The sequence below is a fragment of the Balaenoptera ricei genome, chromosome 7 (genome assembly GCF_028023285.1).
Source record: "Balaenoptera ricei isolate mBalRic1 chromosome 7, mBalRic1.hap2, whole genome shotgun sequence".
NCBI lineage: Eukaryota > Metazoa > Chordata > Mammalia > Artiodactyla > Balaenopteridae > Balaenoptera > Balaenoptera ricei.
This window is the reverse complement of record NC_082645.1, coordinates 92,138,274-92,155,408: the sequence shown is the minus strand read 5'-3', so window position 1 is coordinate 92,155,408 and position 17,135 is coordinate 92,138,274. Positions and strand designations below refer to the sequence as shown.

Below are 17,135 nucleotides of genomic sequence, written 5' to 3'. Positions count from 1 at the left end.
TTTCTAGATCTTTGAAAATCATAAAATGGGTTGGGAATGGGAAGAATAGTGAGAAAGTGACTATCATATTTATGATGACATAGGCTACATTATAGCACGATGTAAAAAAAGAGAATAGGCCTGAGATTGGGCACTTGGGTCCTGGTCCCAGCCCTGCCTCTGGTTACCTGAGTAACCGTAGTATGTCACCTGACCTCAGGGGCTGAGAGTTCCCATCTACAAAATGTGGGTGGTTCCAGTCAGAATGGCCATAATCAAAAAATCTACAAACAATAAATGCTGGAGAGGGTATGGAGAAAAGGGAACCCTCTTGCACTGTTGGTGGGAATGTAAATTGATACAGCCACTACAGAGAACAGTATGGAAGTTCCTTAAAAAACTAAAAATAGAACTACCATACGACCCAGCAATCCCACTACTGGGCATATACCCTGAGAAAACCATAATTCAAAAAGACACATGCACCCCAATGTTCACTGCAGCACTATTTACAATAGCCAGGACATGGAAGCAACCTAAGTGTCCATCGACAGATGAATGGATAAAGAAGATGTGGCACATATATACAATGGAATATTACTCAGCCATAAAAAGAAACAAAACTGAGTTATTTGTAGTGAGGTGGATGGACCTAGAGACTGTCATACAGAGTGAAGTAAGCCAGAAAGAGAAAAACAAATACCATATGCTAACACATATACATAGAATCTAAAAAAAAAAAAAAGAAGTTCTGAAGAACCTAGGGGCAGGACAGGAATAAAGACGCAGACGTAGAGAATGGACTTGAGGACATGGGAAGGGGGAAGGGTAAGCTGGGACAAAGTGAGAGAGTGACATTGACGTATATACACTACCAAATGTAAAATAGATAGCTAGTGGGAAGCAGCAGCATAGCACAGGGAGATCAGCTTGGTGCTTTGTGACCACCTAGAGGGGTGGGATAGGGAGGGTGGGAGGGAGACGCAAGAGGGAGGATATATGGGGATATATGTATATGTACAGCTGATTCACTTTGTTATAAAGAAGAAACTAACACATCATTGTAAAGCAATTATACTCCAATAAAGATGTAAAAAAAAAAAAATGAGGGTGGTTCTAGATGGCCACTGAGACTCCTTCTAACTCTAAACTCCTTTTAATGGCTGGTTAAAACAAAGGTCCGGATCTTTCACGTTTTCTCTTTGAAGTATTAAAGGTCTGTGAAGTATTCCAATTTCTTCTTAATCAAAAGTGTACTTAAACAGAGCATGGAAGACTACAACTTCCTTCTGGAAGGACTCAAGTAGTGAGGAATGACCAGAGTCTCATGTCAGTGAAAAAGAGTTTATCTATTAAAAAACTGGCATAGCTTAGACAAACTATAAAATGATTAACATTTGTGATTATGGAAGAAGAACAAGGTTTAAAGGAAAGAAAGGAAATCGGTATATTTACTTCTTCCCAATCTCAGTTCTAGGCTAAGGGGTACCTTAAACATTTTTTTCAATGTTATATTACAAGAACCCTTAATTCTCCAGTAATATGAATCATACATTTTAATGGCAAAAAGAGATATTCTTATGTGTCTCCTGTCAAATCTATGAAGTTGTTATATTGGCGCCATTGGAAGAGTACCAATGAATTCAGTATGCAAGGAATTGAAACTGAAATCACACAAACCCTTGGGTCCTTCGTCCTTCGGGGGGTGCAGGCTCCTAACTGGATCCCGGATACTACAGTCTGTCCCTGCCCAGGTGAAATCACAGATGCAGGTGGCTTCATTACTACACACCTGTGAAGAACAAAGAACAGAGATGCGCCATTTTCACTGCACTTGGTGGAATAATGGTGATAAATGTAAAAGGGACACGGAACAAGGCAGAAGCTTTAAAACCCACTGGGAATTTTTTTAAATCTCCCATGGTTCTGAATACTAGACAAGGGGAAACAACGTATAGATCCAATAGTTGGATGATGTTCTTTTCAGTTAATTATAGAAAAATCAAGAATAAAAGGAAGAAATTTTTAAATTAAATGTTAATTACTCGTGTTGATATTATTTAAGTACACAAATGTCTGACAATGTAGAAACATACATGCTTAATTCAAGAAATTAAGTGATACTGGGTTTAAGAGGCATTGCCAGAGATTAAATACCTGGAGGCATAAATCACCAATGCACTGCATTATCTCACCATGCTCAACACAAAAGTCATTAGGTGGCACTCTGCCAGCCAAACACACACCCTCCCACCTTCCCTGCCTGCCCGTGGTATCACTCCTCTCTCAGTTAGCCAGGCTGAAGACCCTCCTAGAGTGATCTTTGTCCCTTTCTCTTCCTCTGGGGACCAAGCAGCATGCTGGAATGGATGTGTAATTTAGATGAAATAAATAACCATCCACAAACTAGAGACAGAGTAGGTTAAATCCTCATCTGCCTGTGAAATACATTCGGAGATAGATTATTTAGAGATGATAAAATCAAATTTAGGCTTATTGGTATAAGAGCTTTTTAATCTGAAATGACATAACATCATGATTATGATTAACAGGCTGAATTTAACCCTTTTTTTAACAAGATGAAAAAGTGGGAGGGGTAGTGGAGACTCATGGGCCTTTTAAAGGCATTAAATTTTATAATGCTTTCAGAACAATAACTGAATAACTGAGAGGTCTGCCCAGTGCTTTTACTTTACTGTAGCAATTATTGAATATTTACTACATTTACTATGTGCTGGGTACTTATGCTCAGTGCTTTGTGTATAGCATCTCATTTAATACTCACACTAGCACCCTGATGGCTGAGAGAGGTTGAGTGACTTGCCCAGAGTCACTGGGATAGAAAGAAGCAGAGCCAGGATTCAAACCCAGGATTTTTTCTAGCCATAAAATCCATGCTCTTGATCACTAGGCTGTACTGCCTCCCAATGAGCCTATGATTTCAACCAAACATGAAATCACAGTCATTGGGCATAAGCTTCTTATGTCTTTCTATCTTGTTCTACGACATATCACCTGTTTAGCTATCTATATTTTGGATTATTTTTACCTTCATTGCAGCATCTTCCTTTGAGATGATCACTCTGAGTTTCTTCATGTCTGTTTTTTCCATTTCAGAAGGCTGTTTAAATTCTGAACTACTTTTCTTTTACTAAACCCAATTTAAGTAATTATTAAAAATGTGCTTTTAGGTATTAAACCTTGGTTTGCCAGGAAGCATCTGCCCAAACACTTTGTGCATAGAATTAAAGCTACATGCAGTTGTGAGTAGAGAGTACATCTTCTCTTTGGCTGCCAATGGTCCAAGCATAACCGTACAACTTTAAACACGTGAATTATAGCAGTGATCCAACCTCTAGTCTAGTGTGATCTTGCACACATAGATACTCAGTATGTTTGTGCACACATAGATACTCAACATGTTTGCATGTTGAGTAGCTGGAAGGCAATTACTGAGAGGCTGTAAATTATTGTGAATGGTACAAAGCAGTCACATGGGGTCTACAGTTTCTTTAGGAACCACATTAATTATCTTCCAACTCCTTGGATGCCAAGCTATCTCTAGAGACTGCAGTGAATACAAATAGCCAGTGGTAAAAGAAACAACAAAAATAAAACCATATCAACACATATAGGAGCTATTCTTAGCAGATAAGGATACTAAGGAAATAATCATAGTCAGTGTATAGATATTAACAAGTCATGGAAAGAGAATGGCTGAACTGGAAGTCCAATCACTGTGAAGCTGGAGGATGCCAGACAATGTTTGCCATCCTCCAACTTCAGATTTGGGCTGGACACTGATGCCTACTTACCCCATGGCCGGAACAGACTTTACCCTTGGAACCGAGAGGGCAGCTGCTCATATTTAGGGCCTGAATCTGTAGGCACTTCCGATCTAAACACATCATAGATGGGCCACATGGTGTTCCATCTTCTACATAGCCCACATCTGTATCATCATCTAAAACCACATGAGCACCACTAAAAAGAGAAAAATAGTCATACAACCATTAGCACCAGACTTAGAAATATAACATCAACATGAATGAGGTTTTGCTCTTTAGGAAACTGAAGAGGCTGTCAGAGGACATGGATTTCTTCTAGCATTTCTCCACTTTTCTCTTCCTTTCCCCCTTTCCTCACCTCCCCTAAATAAAAGAAACTGTCTTTCACTATCATTATTACACTGCAGTTCATCAGAACAAAAAAAATGTAATTTGCACAAAGTGTGTTCTAAATCTTCCCTTGTTTTCAAGACCAACGTTAAAACTAGGGGAGAGGTGTGCATAAGAACAAGACAAGCAATCTTATCATTAGCTCTTCAAGATTTTCAGCTGTTTCATGATGCAAAAAGGCAGATGTTGAGCATAAATAGCAAATGAAAATATTTTTTAAATTATTACTTTAGAGGATTGGACTATTCATGATTGAAAAAAATAAGCCGGTTCCTCTCTATTGATACATATAATTCTAAAACCTCAAAACGAAGGACAGCTTGAATTTGAATAATGATCAATGTTATAATTACTAATTAAGTACCTTGCTGAATATTTTTAAAATATACTAGTTTAGAATAAAACAATATAATTTAACAAGGTTGTTGTATCTAAAGACGTGCAAAAATTTACACATTCAAAGGAAGCTTCTGTGCATCAAAGTAACTAGATCTGAGGACTACAGATTTATTCCAGGAAGGATCTTATTGTCTAAGACACTGTTAGAATAGCCTTTAGAGCCATTTAAAAGACAGAAAATCAGCAACCATTTGACCAAGACAGCAATATCCTATTTGGTTACCCAATCAATTTACTAAATTCTATTCAAAATTACTTTGGCATGTTTCCAAATCTTTCATTCACTCATATAAGATGAAGGTTTGCTATTTGGGGAATACTAGGGATAAACATTGCAGACCCTGAAGGCAATTCTGTAGGGGGAAATCCCAAAAGTGTTTTGGGCAACGACAGTTATCATCTGAATGAGGGCATAGCATCTTAGAATTACGACTACTTTAACGGGAACAATATTTATTTAAAATATAATATGACTCCCAGTGTTCAAAAATAAGCCTCATATCTTCTGTGCCTTGTACTCACAGATAACTGGACATCAATGTCTCACTACAGCTATAAATAATATTTTAGTGTATATTTTCTATATGTGATTAGGCATTAATTAAGCCATCTTCTAAACCAGACACATGCTACATAGAGTATAGCTTAAATTCTTTATTTTTTGTCACAAAAAATGAAACACACAGTGTTCAAATAGTGACATATTTCAATGCTCAAAACTTTAATCATGTGTCAAAATGAATACCATAAAATTCTACTTTTAAGATTATAATTACGAGGAATGTCTCCCTACTAATAACTGGTATAATTTTTAAGCAAATATAATTTGCAAATCAGTATATAACTTTGTTTTTTAAATGACTTTCAACATGCAAGGTGATAACAAAATCTAAGTTACTATTTCCCTTGATTTTTCTAAATTTGTAATTCTCGCGATTCATTAGGTTTTCCAACATTTAATGTGTTACCTGCAGTCAATCACCCGGCCTTGGTGGTAGAAGGAAGTTGGGATGATCTCACCCTGAAGTTGACCAATACGTGGAGCTCGAGTAAGATTGGTACAGAGTAAAAATCCACAGAACACATCGCTGAACATATTTTTAAAAAAAAAAAGAAGAACAAGACAGGAGGAATCAAACTGAAAAAATCGAAACTATTCAGTCTACAAATATTTTTAAATGGGAAATATTCCCTTTTCTTCTAAATAAAAATATTTGTTCAGATATTGTTGGTTGGCGAGGACTCCCTCCTTCCTTGCTAACAGGATCACAGTTTCTTCGGTGTAGCAAAGTGCCCAGCCCTGAAAGATGGCTCATGACTGGTGTCTGAGTTCATCATGGCACCCCCATTTGCTACACCCACTTTCCTAGCCATCCCTCCTTCCCATCCTCCTGGAGCTAAGAACGGCCCCTGGGTGTTGAGATGTGAGGAAAAGCCAGCTAGGGATTGCTGGGGAGAATTCTGTGCTCTGGATAAAAGGTTAGAGCCTGACAGGGAGAAGACCTTTTCCTCCTACCCCTGCTTCCTGCCTTTGAGTGTGGAGCCTTTGCATTCGCCTTGCAATCGTGAATTCACAAATGTAAAGACACAAATTGAACATGCTAAGCATTACAAAGAAGAGGGGCAGAAATCATCTGGGTCCTTGGCGACATTGTTAAACGACTCACCCACCATGAGGGCACCTACCTCCAGCGAAGTAAACAATGAACTCCTTAAAAAATGTGCAAAGAATTAAAGTGGCACATCACAAAAAAGGACATCCATGTCCAAGAAATGCATGAAAATGTACTAACTTCCATTTGTAATCAGGAAAATACAAATTAAAACCACAATAATAAAGCAGTTCACACCCAGCAGAATACCTAAAAGTAAAATGTCTGATAATGCCAAGTATTGGTGAGAATGTAGTACAACAAAATTCTCATACAAATTCTTGATGGTAGGGTTTACTAGTACAACCATTTTAGAAAACAGTGTCACATCATCTGGTAGCACTGAAAATATACACCCCCTATGACTTAGCAATTTTTCTTCCAGGAAAGGCCTTAGAAAAGTATGTGCAAATGTGTCCTAAGTTACATGTATCGGAATGTTCACAGCAGCATGGTTCCTAATAGCCAAAACATGGAAACAATCTAAATGTCTATCAACATAGAATGGAGAAACAAATCAAGGTATATAAATATGAATGAAAATGAAACAAATGAACAATATGATCCAACAGCTACACATACCATGGAAAACTCTTAAAATAATGAACTTAAGAAGCAAAATGCAAAATAATACATGAGATATGATTCCTTTTATATAAAGTTACCGAAACTTTAGGCAAAATATACGGTTTAGGGCTGAACATTTGAGCAGTAAATCTCTAAAGAAAAGAAAGAAAGCAATTGCCAGAAAAGTCAGGACGACAGTACCTCCAGCAGAGAGACACGGGCACTGTGAGGGGGAAGAATACATTTCTGGAATGTTCTACTTCTTGATCCACATAGGGGTTACATGAGAGTTCACTTCGCATTTATTTGGCAAAATGTATATTTGTATATTAATCACTTTTCTATGTTATATTTCCCAGTTTTTTTTTTTTTTTTTTTTTTTTAGCTATTCTATTTATTTATTTATTTATTTATTATTTTTAGCTGTGTTGGGTCTTAGTTTCGTGCGAGGGCTTTCTCTAGTTGCGGCAAGCGGGGGCCACTCTTCATCGTGGTGCGGGGGCCACTCTTCATCGCGGTGCGCGGACCTCTTACTATCGCGGCCCCTCCCGTTGCGGGGCACAGGCTCCAGACGCGCAGGCTCAGCAGTTGTGGCTCACGGGCCCAGTTGCTCCGCGGCATGTGGGATCTTCCCAGACCAGGGCTCGAACCCATGTCCCCTGCATTAGCAGGCAGATTCTCAACCACTGCGCCACCAGGGAAGCCCCATTTCCCAGTTTTTTAAAGTTTAAAATAACATGCATTTATTTTCTTTAACTCATTGGTGGTTGGCTATTCTACTGCCAGATATTCAATGATCTGATACAATGCCTCCCAACTTTTTGAAGTCACAGAGGCACAGAGAAATGATCAGATTTGTCTATGACATTGATTTAATGAATGAAGCTAATCAAATCCAGAGGCGTCCAACCCCATGGATTTTGACTATTTTAGTCCCCACTTCCTCCCTGGCACCTCGAGGACTGAACAGCTCAGAACATCTATAACTCACTCGTGAGACATCAGATGGGAAGTTCTGTTCTGTTATTTTGGTTTAACTTTAAAGAAGTCAAGGATTTGTTGCCTCCTAAGGCCTCATCTACCATCAAAGACTACATAGAATGGCAAAGTTTCCTAAAGTACATTAGAGACCATTAACTAGAGGAATAAAACTTCCCTTAAATCCTTGCTCTGCTTCAAAATGGGAGAAGAATCCTCACTGTTATGGAAGGAGAACGGAGGAGCTTTGGTGTATCACTTAGTGGTCCCATAGATCCAAGTCACTGAGTTAACCTTAATAAACTATTAAATCACAGTTTTAACTTTCCTCACCAAATCAAGGGAAAATATTACCAATGTGCTCTGAAAGTATCTCATTTCCTGAGTAAAGATGCCTCCAATATGCACTGACTAGCTACTTTTTAGAAGGGAAAACAGAACTCTAACATAGACATTAGACGTTTAATTCAATCAAATGGTGTTACATTCGAGAAATAATTAAGTATATATATTACTTCACTTTAAATGGTCCCTCAAATTATATATACAGTCTATATCTTTTGCTTGTAGAATTCTGTGTATACTAGTACATTCATAGGCCTTTTCTGCTAGCAAAAGTAGAGAATTAAAACCCACTATTAATTTAAAATACCTCGGCAAAGTATCTCTTCAAAACAAGCTTCAAGTAAAATACAGCATGCAAGAACTTTTCTGAATTTTACAGAAATGGTGTGAGTCTGTACCACAGAAATAGTTTAGTTCATAGCCATTTGCCTCTAGCTATACTAATGTATTTTTAAAATCCATACTTTAAAATTTTAAGTAGTCGAATATTTATTAAAAAATCAGTAACGTTTATTTTGTGCTCATTTTACATTTGGACCAGGGTTTCCAAGTCCACTCACTATGCTCCCAGAGCTGACCACTCACTGTTTGCTGCACTGGATCCATCGGTCTCCATCCTTCCCGCAGTTGCCTTTCTCTGTGCCTTCTGTATTCAGCTTTTCATAACAGAATTTGTCAGACCCCGAAGCCTCTTTTGGAGATGAGCAAGAAAAGAGAATTAATTTTAGTTCTCTTTGTTATCCATAACCGGTAGTGTGCCAGTAAATATTTTAATAACTGGTGTTTCAGAAAAAGGAAAAAAAAATTCCTAATTTGTAGCACTTGCCAATTTCCATGGTGTAAATTTCCATGGTGTAATACAAGGCTAATTTCAAACTAAGAACATGATGTCAACTGGCTTCTAAAATTCCTGAAAATTTAACCAATGGTTCTTATAAGCTAAGACAGGACAGCTCCAACACACCATTGTTTTTAACTTGGGAGACAAATTTATTCCCAATTCTTGTTGGTGGGTTTGAGGGTGGGAGGTAGGATTAATCATCAGCAGGAACTAGTGAAGTGACACAGAGTAAACTAATATCATTCCTAATCCTGCTTTCTATTAATATCAGTAGGCAATATAAAGTCTGAGCTCATTGAGATTTTACACTGGCAAATGGATTTTGATATTTAAACCCTTTTAAAAGACAAAAATGCCTCTACTATCTTTCCCTTGTCAAAACTGAAGCACTGAAAGTAAATCTTTCAGTTAAATGACATTTGCCAAACACTGAAATCACTTGTGCATGGGTCCTAGTCTCCTCTTGCGTGCTTTCTTTTCCTGGTGGGTGACCCAGCCTCTGCCAGCAAGGCAGAGCCATTTCTCTCTCTTCCGGCCTGGCCCTCATGAACTGAAGTTCACTGGCGAGGCACTACAAATGTCAGGAAGAGAATATGTGTACTGACATGTAGGGAAATGTACTGAGAAGCGTGACCATGTACCCGAATCTCTATCTGTCTGCGTCTCACGAAGTACTTGTGTTTCTTCACTTCAAGCTGAGATAATCAATTATAGAATTAAAAACAACAACAACAAAAAAGTCTGGTTCTATCCTGGGGTAAAAGAACAGAAAGCTAACTTGAGGGGGTGAATGTTAAATGCAAGGTACAAAGAAAATGAGCCAAGTGGCTGGATAATAAGCATGACCACTGCACTCAATCCGGTCTTTGCAGGAGGGTGTAGCATCCCTTCTGTCACAGCCACAATCACTGATTGGCACTTTTTGGTTCAGATGACAAGTCCCCAACGTCAGCAGTTGTTTGTTGTGGTTTTGTGACTAAGATTCACCATTCTCTTCAGCCTTTTCTAGTTGTTTGTTTGTTTGTTTGTTTTTTAATCACCCCCAAGCTGTATATCTCTTTCTGCAAGACTGGCAGTGAAGAATATTAAGAGAAACCTGTGTGTGACCAGCAAGCAGGAAACATGACCTACTTGTTCCCCAGATGTACTGACACTGGTTATCCCGTGTCTTGCACTCCCCGTTGTAGCAGCGGCCCTGAGGACAGAACATATGTTATGAGGCAAATGCAGCCAGTTCCATTTTCCCCCAAACTCTCACTGCAAGGTCTCCTTTTCATTGTTTCAGACAAACTTGTTTTCTTTTTCATTCGGTACCCTAATACTTTCACAGTGAAAATAAAAACCATAAACATCTTAAGAGAAGCGTAAGAATGACAGTTAAAATTGAAAACACAAAACATACCTCATAGTACAGCTCTTCAAATCCAACTAACTGTCTAAACTTTGAAATTTTATGGAAAACAAAAAAGCTTTTTTTGCATCTCCATGGTTAGGTTATAACATAGCTTCAGGAAAAAAAACAAACAAACAACCACATTACAACAGATTACCATATTTTCCCATCATAGACAGGCTGAAATGATTAAAAGATAGTCACAACTCAATAAATTAGATTCCTAATTCATCAGCCATTACATTTTTTTCCTCACCCTCAATCTGGACAGTTTGTACCCAGAGATAAATATAACATATTTGTATTTTATATGACATAAAGCAACTCTGAATTAGAAGACCACTGCAATAGTTTACTGTTGTTTGAATTGCAATTCCCCATCAAAATTACATTTATCCAAAAAAACACCTTGAAATCTAATCTTTTTATAAAATCCCATTTAAAACCTAGAGCCCAGCATACCTGATTTTGATTGCATGCATATCCATCTTGCTTATGAAGATTTGGTGGGCACTGAAAAACAAAACCTTTTTAGTTAATATTCAGCATGTGAAGTATCTTCAGATTATGTGCACAATATATTAAAATGCCAAAAAAATGCAAGCGTGATTTTATTATTACTTGTGAATTGTGTGCTACAGATCATTCATATCAGTAAAAGTTATAATAAGTATTTTAAAAATGCAAGCATGGTGACTCTATAATTAGGAAAACATGAGTAACTCTTTGAGTAGGTTATCCAAATTTATTCTGCAATTATTGGTAAAAATGAATCAATTAGGTCCATGCAGTGGGTGCTTTTTATGTTTCTCTGTTTTCCATGAGATGGGCTAAAATAATAATTTACGTTCACTTGCCTGTGGAGTTAAAAGTAGAAGGGATTAAAATGGATAATGAAGGGAACAAATCAGCTTGTTATGCAGGAGTGGACACGTTCAGGAGCTAATTCACAAGACTTCGCTCAGCCCTGTGAAAATGTCAAATTTGCATGGGACACCCATGACACTCACCTCTAGGCCACATTACTGAGAAAGAAGAAATACACTGCCCTTCAACTCAATGTAAGTGCTGTATGTCCATTACATTTCTGACCTCTTGAACTACAGATTTTTTACTAGAACAATCATGATGTGACAGTTCTTTCTTTTTCCAGGTCTATTTATCAAATTATTTTTTATAAGTAAAAATAAGGAAAATTTCATTTTCCCCCAACATTACCCTGAGTAAATTAAAATTTTTACTTTCTGTGCATCTCATTTACCACATTTAAGAGAGCTAAAAAAATTAAGTCAAGGCTCTGCTACAGCATTCAAAACAAATACAAAAAGGAAAAAAAAAAATACATGGGTGTGGCAAGTGAATAAGAAACATAGCAATACCCACTGAGGTCCTCCCTTAGTTTTCACCTTCTCAGTAAATGACAGTCCCACTCTTCCAACTGTTCAAGGCCAAAACCATGGAGTCATCCTGTGTTCCTCTCTTTTTCTCACACTCTCCTTCTAGTCCATCAACAAACCTTGGTAGCTTCTACCTTCAAAATATAATCGCAATCTGACTTTTCTCCATTTCCACCACTGATGCCGGGTCCACACCACCACCATCTATCACCACCATCTCTCATCTCTCTGATTATGCAACAGCCTCCAACTGATTCCCCTGCTTCCACTCTACTCTCCTTATAGGCTATAGAGCTACCAGAGTGTCCCTTGAAAAACCTAAACCACCTCATGTTGCTCCTCTGTTGATGGCTTCCCCATCTACTAATGACCTTCCAAGCTCATCATGATCTGCTCCTATGCCGGCCCCATCCTCATCTTCATCTCCCTGACCTCATTCCTACTCTCTACCATAAATACTTGACTCTACGTGAATGTACCAGCCATGCTGCCACCCCACGGCCTTTGCCCTTGCTCTTCCTCCAATCTTTCCCCCAGATTTCTGCCTGGCTTGCTCTCTCACCGTTTTTAGGACGTTGCTCAAATATCAGCATCTCAGAGAAGCCTTCTCTAACCATGCTCTTCAAAACCGTAACCTCCTTCCCCATGCTGGCACCCTCTGTTCCCCATTCCCTATTTTTTTCTTCTCCATAACATGTATCACCAAGTGAGGATCTGTACATTTTATGTATTTGCTTGTCTTTTGTCTGCATCCTAATGCGAGCACCATGCAGGCAGGGATTTTCTGTCCCTGCTGCCTCCCCAGCACCTAGAACAAAACTGGCTCAATTATTATTGAGATGGTGCTCAATGACTACTGGCTGACTGAGAAAATAAATAAATGACCCACACAGATACAATTAAGTTAGTCTATTCTGCAACAACAAGCTGTTTATCATGGTCACTACAGAAAGATAACAGAACTAATTTAGAAGTGCGAAGAAGCAGTAACTTATGAAGGAACACATTGAGATTAAATGCTTTGGTTCTACATCTTTCTAAAGAACAACTGACTCTCATACAAGCTTTCATTCAACCTAATGGTAACTCTTCAAAAGATGTAATTATCAGCACGAGAAGTTGGTTTACTGGACCAACTGCCCAAAATCAGAGATCTCTGGGCCTCTTTCATCCAAATCCACTCAAAACACCATCATTTTCTTATTAATCAACTAACATTAATTATTCACTTACTCCAAAATGAACACAACCACACTGGACAAAAATGCAAAAGAAATGTTGCTACTAGAATAGGTACATCAGGGGCTAAACAGGTTTCATATTTGACTTTTGTGATGTTTCAAGAGGAAAAAACTAGTAGGAGTCACTAATTACAAAAAAAAAGCTCTTGTTATAAACTGTCACAGCTACGTGGAAGAAGATTTCTAATCAATCTATTTTTCGTTTAGGCTAATAAAAGCAAGTTGCTTATCACTGAAATGTTTAACAAAGGAAATTATGGATGTCTCTCGTTGTCTGGAGACATTTAAAGCAGAGGGACCATGAATCTGTGTACTTTATTCTGCCTGTGAGCAGAGCTCTGGATTCGGTCTCTAAATGCCATTTGAGCCCCCAGTTTTATGCTGTGCCGGAAGGTCCAGTTGAGGCCGGCTTTCACAGTGCAATAGCCTTTAAATGTACTTATTTTTAATTGTGCTATACTCCCATTTTGATGACATATTTCATAGTACTAACAAAACACATTTCCCACATCTTTAAAAAATATCTTTATTAGATCATCCAGACTGTTTGCCCAGGATTTCTCTCAGTTCCACATGTATTACTTATTCTCTTATAAATTGTGAATTTAAAAAGCAGCTCAGAAGCATTAGTAAATGCTAGTATCAAAATTAAGCAAAAATATACTATAAAATAAAAGAGATCAAGTCATAATGTTGCCAACGATACTGATTTTCAGACATGCAGAGATTCTCAGAGATCCTATTTTCTTAATCATTATTAGCATCAATTAAGTTCACAGTTCACTGCCTCTTACAAAGCAAAAGAATTTGGGGTGGGTGTTTAACTCCCTCTATTCCACTTATCTCGTTCAGGTTCATTCTGGTCATATAAGGGAATTGTTACTAAAGGAACGTTCTTTTCTACTATGCCACTGAGAATTTAACAGTACAATTTTCACCTTGGACACATGAGATAAAAAGAACATTTTAAAAATTTGGACAATAGAATATTAAGTTGAACACAGAGCCCTCATTATAAAAACCTTATTTCCAGTAAAGTCTATGGCAATTCAAGAGTTAAAGGTTGAAATGAAAAAACTATACTTTTAAAAGAACTGAATACACAGAACCAAAACAATATATGATGGGTATAAAAATAGCATTATTCTACAAAACTAAAAATATAACTCAGTGAAACAGTATATCAAGAATGTCAGTACACTTGTCATAAAACACTGAATCCACAATTCTTACATTCTGCCACTATATTATTTAAAAATTGCTGAGAAACCTATTTACATATTTATATATAAAAACAGATACACATAAAAATCACAAAAGAATAATAGCCTGAATAGAGTTCACTGTACCATTCCTTTGTACCACATCCACGTGAATCGAGCCTCAGATGATACATATCAAAACCTTTCAAAAAGGTTAATTAGGAACCTTTGTTTTCCTCTCCTCATGTTTCCTTCCAGGGAGGGGAACTCAGTGTAACTCCAGTTACTCTCTGCTCCTGTACTCAATTCTCCAGGCAGGTAGAGTGAATGGCTGGGTTGGTTGGCTGGCTGATTTGATAAACTTGAGAAGAGTAACTTGGCATTCTGGCCCGGTCCTGCCATCCTTCTCTTGCCTACTCACATAAATCACCCTCTCTCTATTGCTCCTCCATGGCATACAAGGCAAGGGCTGGCTCTGCAAGGACAGGTCATTCCAGGCCCAATTTTGTGAAAATCGTGTTGCTATAGCCTGAATCTGGGATCTATAAAGAGGCCCATTTAGCCCTCACACTAAGCTATGGCTTTCAACTTGGCTATTTGCAATAGCAAAAATGATATTTTGGCTTCTAACTGTACTCTATCAGGAGCCCTACCTGGCAATAGGTAACTCCACTCGTGAGAACTTGTCCTAAGGTGCTAACTCCAAACAAGAAACACTCTTAAAAATGTATAGAGGTTCACAACCGTATTAATCATAATAATGAAATACTGCCAACAATCTAAATATCTACCACCACTGGATGTAGAAGTGACTGGTAAATCCACATGGCAGACTTTCATGCAACGGTAAAGAGGATATTTATAAAAACTGTGTCATAGCACGGGAAAATGCTCTTGAAATAACGTTAGAAAGAATTGAAGGTAGAATGAAGTCAAAAATTCTTACCAAGCCCCTACCTGCCTGATTCCTGACTTCCTCTCTGAATTGTTTCCACTATTCCCCAGCTATCCCTGCTTTCATTCCATCTCTTGAAGAAGCCATGCTTCTGTACTCACTGGGTTTTTTGTTCATTTATTTGCCTTTCTCCATCCAGCAGAATGCAAGCCCCGTAAGAGCAAGGACTTTTCTATTTCAATTCCTCCCGTATCCCAGCATTCACAGCAGTGCTTGTGAGCACAGAGCAGGGGCTCCACAAATGTTCATTTGAATGACAAATAAAGACATAAAACAACACAATATAAATGTTTAAAAATGTAAAAATTAAAGAAGGAATGCCGGAAGGCAACCTTAATGATAATGTGATAACTTTAATGTGAAGAAGATCATGCCAAGTGTGTGGGCCATGAAGCCAGGGCTTCGTAAGTGGAGCGAGATGGTGACAGAGCTGAGGAAGGCAGACTTCTGCTCCCAATCCCATTTCAACCACAGCAGTGCTACTCTTCCCAGATTTCTACACTGGGCTTCCATCCAAAATTTTGTTGGTAAGCTGGGACGAAGTGAGAGAGTGGCATGGACATATATACACTACCACATGTAAAATAGATAGCTAGTGGGAAGCAGCCGCATAGCACAGGGAGATCAGCTCAGTGCTTTGTGACCACCTAGAGGGGTGGCATAGGGAGGGTGGGAGGGAGAAGCAAGAGGGAGCAGATATGGGGATATATGTACACGTATAGCTGATTCACTTTGTTATACAGCAGAAACTAACACACCATTGTAAAGCAATTATAATCCATTAAAGATGTAAAAAAAAAAAAAGAAAGGGTTTTGTGGCTTAAAAATGCTTGAAAATAGTACTATTAGTGCTTTATCAGTGTGAGGGTACTGTTTTAGATGTGGGGACCAGGAAAGAAAAATCAATTAGTTGGATATAAGCAATATAAAGGGAACTAATTATGAAGGGGAAATTTGGAAGAAAAGAGATCTTTTAGGTTCAAAAAACCACAATAAACGTTCCTAAAATAAAGGCATGGTAGGAGCTAGAAATTACTAGAAAACAGAGCAAAACAAAACAAAAAACAAAAGAACCAAATCATATTCACACACGTAATCCAAACTGAAAGCTTTACAATATGCATTTGCGAGTAAGATGTACTACCTAAAACTCAGTTTGCCATACCTGGCCAGAGTCTCCAGTACAATATTCGGTAATATCACACCCATTCACAGCATCCCGACATTCATACCCTCGCGGCTGAAACTGCAAATCAAAACTCAATATTAGGAACCAGTATTAATTAATATTTCAAAGAGTTAACATTCTTATATTCACCAACAATCATGACATCCTTTCATAACCACCGCCAAACTCTTTCTATGAATCAGCAAGATAGTTCCAGGATATAGATAATGCCCAAATACCACTCTGTGTAGTAAATATGAATCATTAACCAAGGCATTACATGGTCAGATTTCAAAATCCACTATTTCAGAGTATTATTTTTGGAAAACATTGTGATGACAATTATGCAAAGAAGAAACACTGGTGTGGCTTAAGACAAAAGAACAAGACACTGAAATATAAACATTTGGGATCTCTCTGAAGACTGATATGCACACCCAACCTGCACTGATTTACCAACTAGCTTGGATATTAGTCTTGCTTTAGCTAAATATACACAATCAGATTTCAATTAATTCATGTGAATTTCCTTCAGTGATGCCAGTGAATGCCTACTGAATACAAGGCATTTTGTTTCTCTGGGTGGTGGGTGGGTAAAAGATGAAGGAAAGAGTCCATCATCTTCAAGCAATTTATAATCTGGTTGGGGACATAAGCAAGTACAAACTAAGCTAGAATTGCCTAGATTACCACATGCATAATATCCCTTTGGTGTTGGATAAAATTAAATCATATACTTTTCTGGTTTTGAAGAATATTAGAGATTTTATAGATGAGAAAAAGGAAAATTTTAAAAACGTTTTTTTAAAAAATTAACCAGAGGTCTCTAAAGATGGAAGT

At 37.9% G+C, this 17,135-nt stretch overlaps 1 protein-coding gene across 1 annotated transcript in view; it reads right to left on the bottom strand.

The window, feature by feature from the left end:
- ADAM23 (ADAM metallopeptidase domain 23) overlaps positions 1–17,135 on the bottom strand; it is a 161,177-nt gene that overhangs the window by 17,552 nt on the left and 126,490 nt on the right. The window contains exons 18-24 of the mRNA XM_059927367.1: positions 16,293–16,373; positions 10,795–10,845; positions 10,071–10,134; positions 8,684–8,789; positions 5,525–5,644; positions 3,795–3,963; positions 1,660–1,771 (exon numbers count right to left, since the gene is read on the bottom strand). Of these exons, the coding sequence (XP_059783350.1) occupies positions 1,660–1,771; positions 3,795–3,963; positions 5,525–5,644; positions 8,684–8,789; positions 10,071–10,134; positions 10,795–10,845; positions 16,293–16,373 (703 nt within the window). The remainder of the gene's footprint in view (positions 1–1,659; positions 1,772–3,794; positions 3,964–5,524; positions 5,645–8,683; positions 8,790–10,070; positions 10,135–10,794; positions 10,846–16,292; positions 16,374–17,135) is intronic.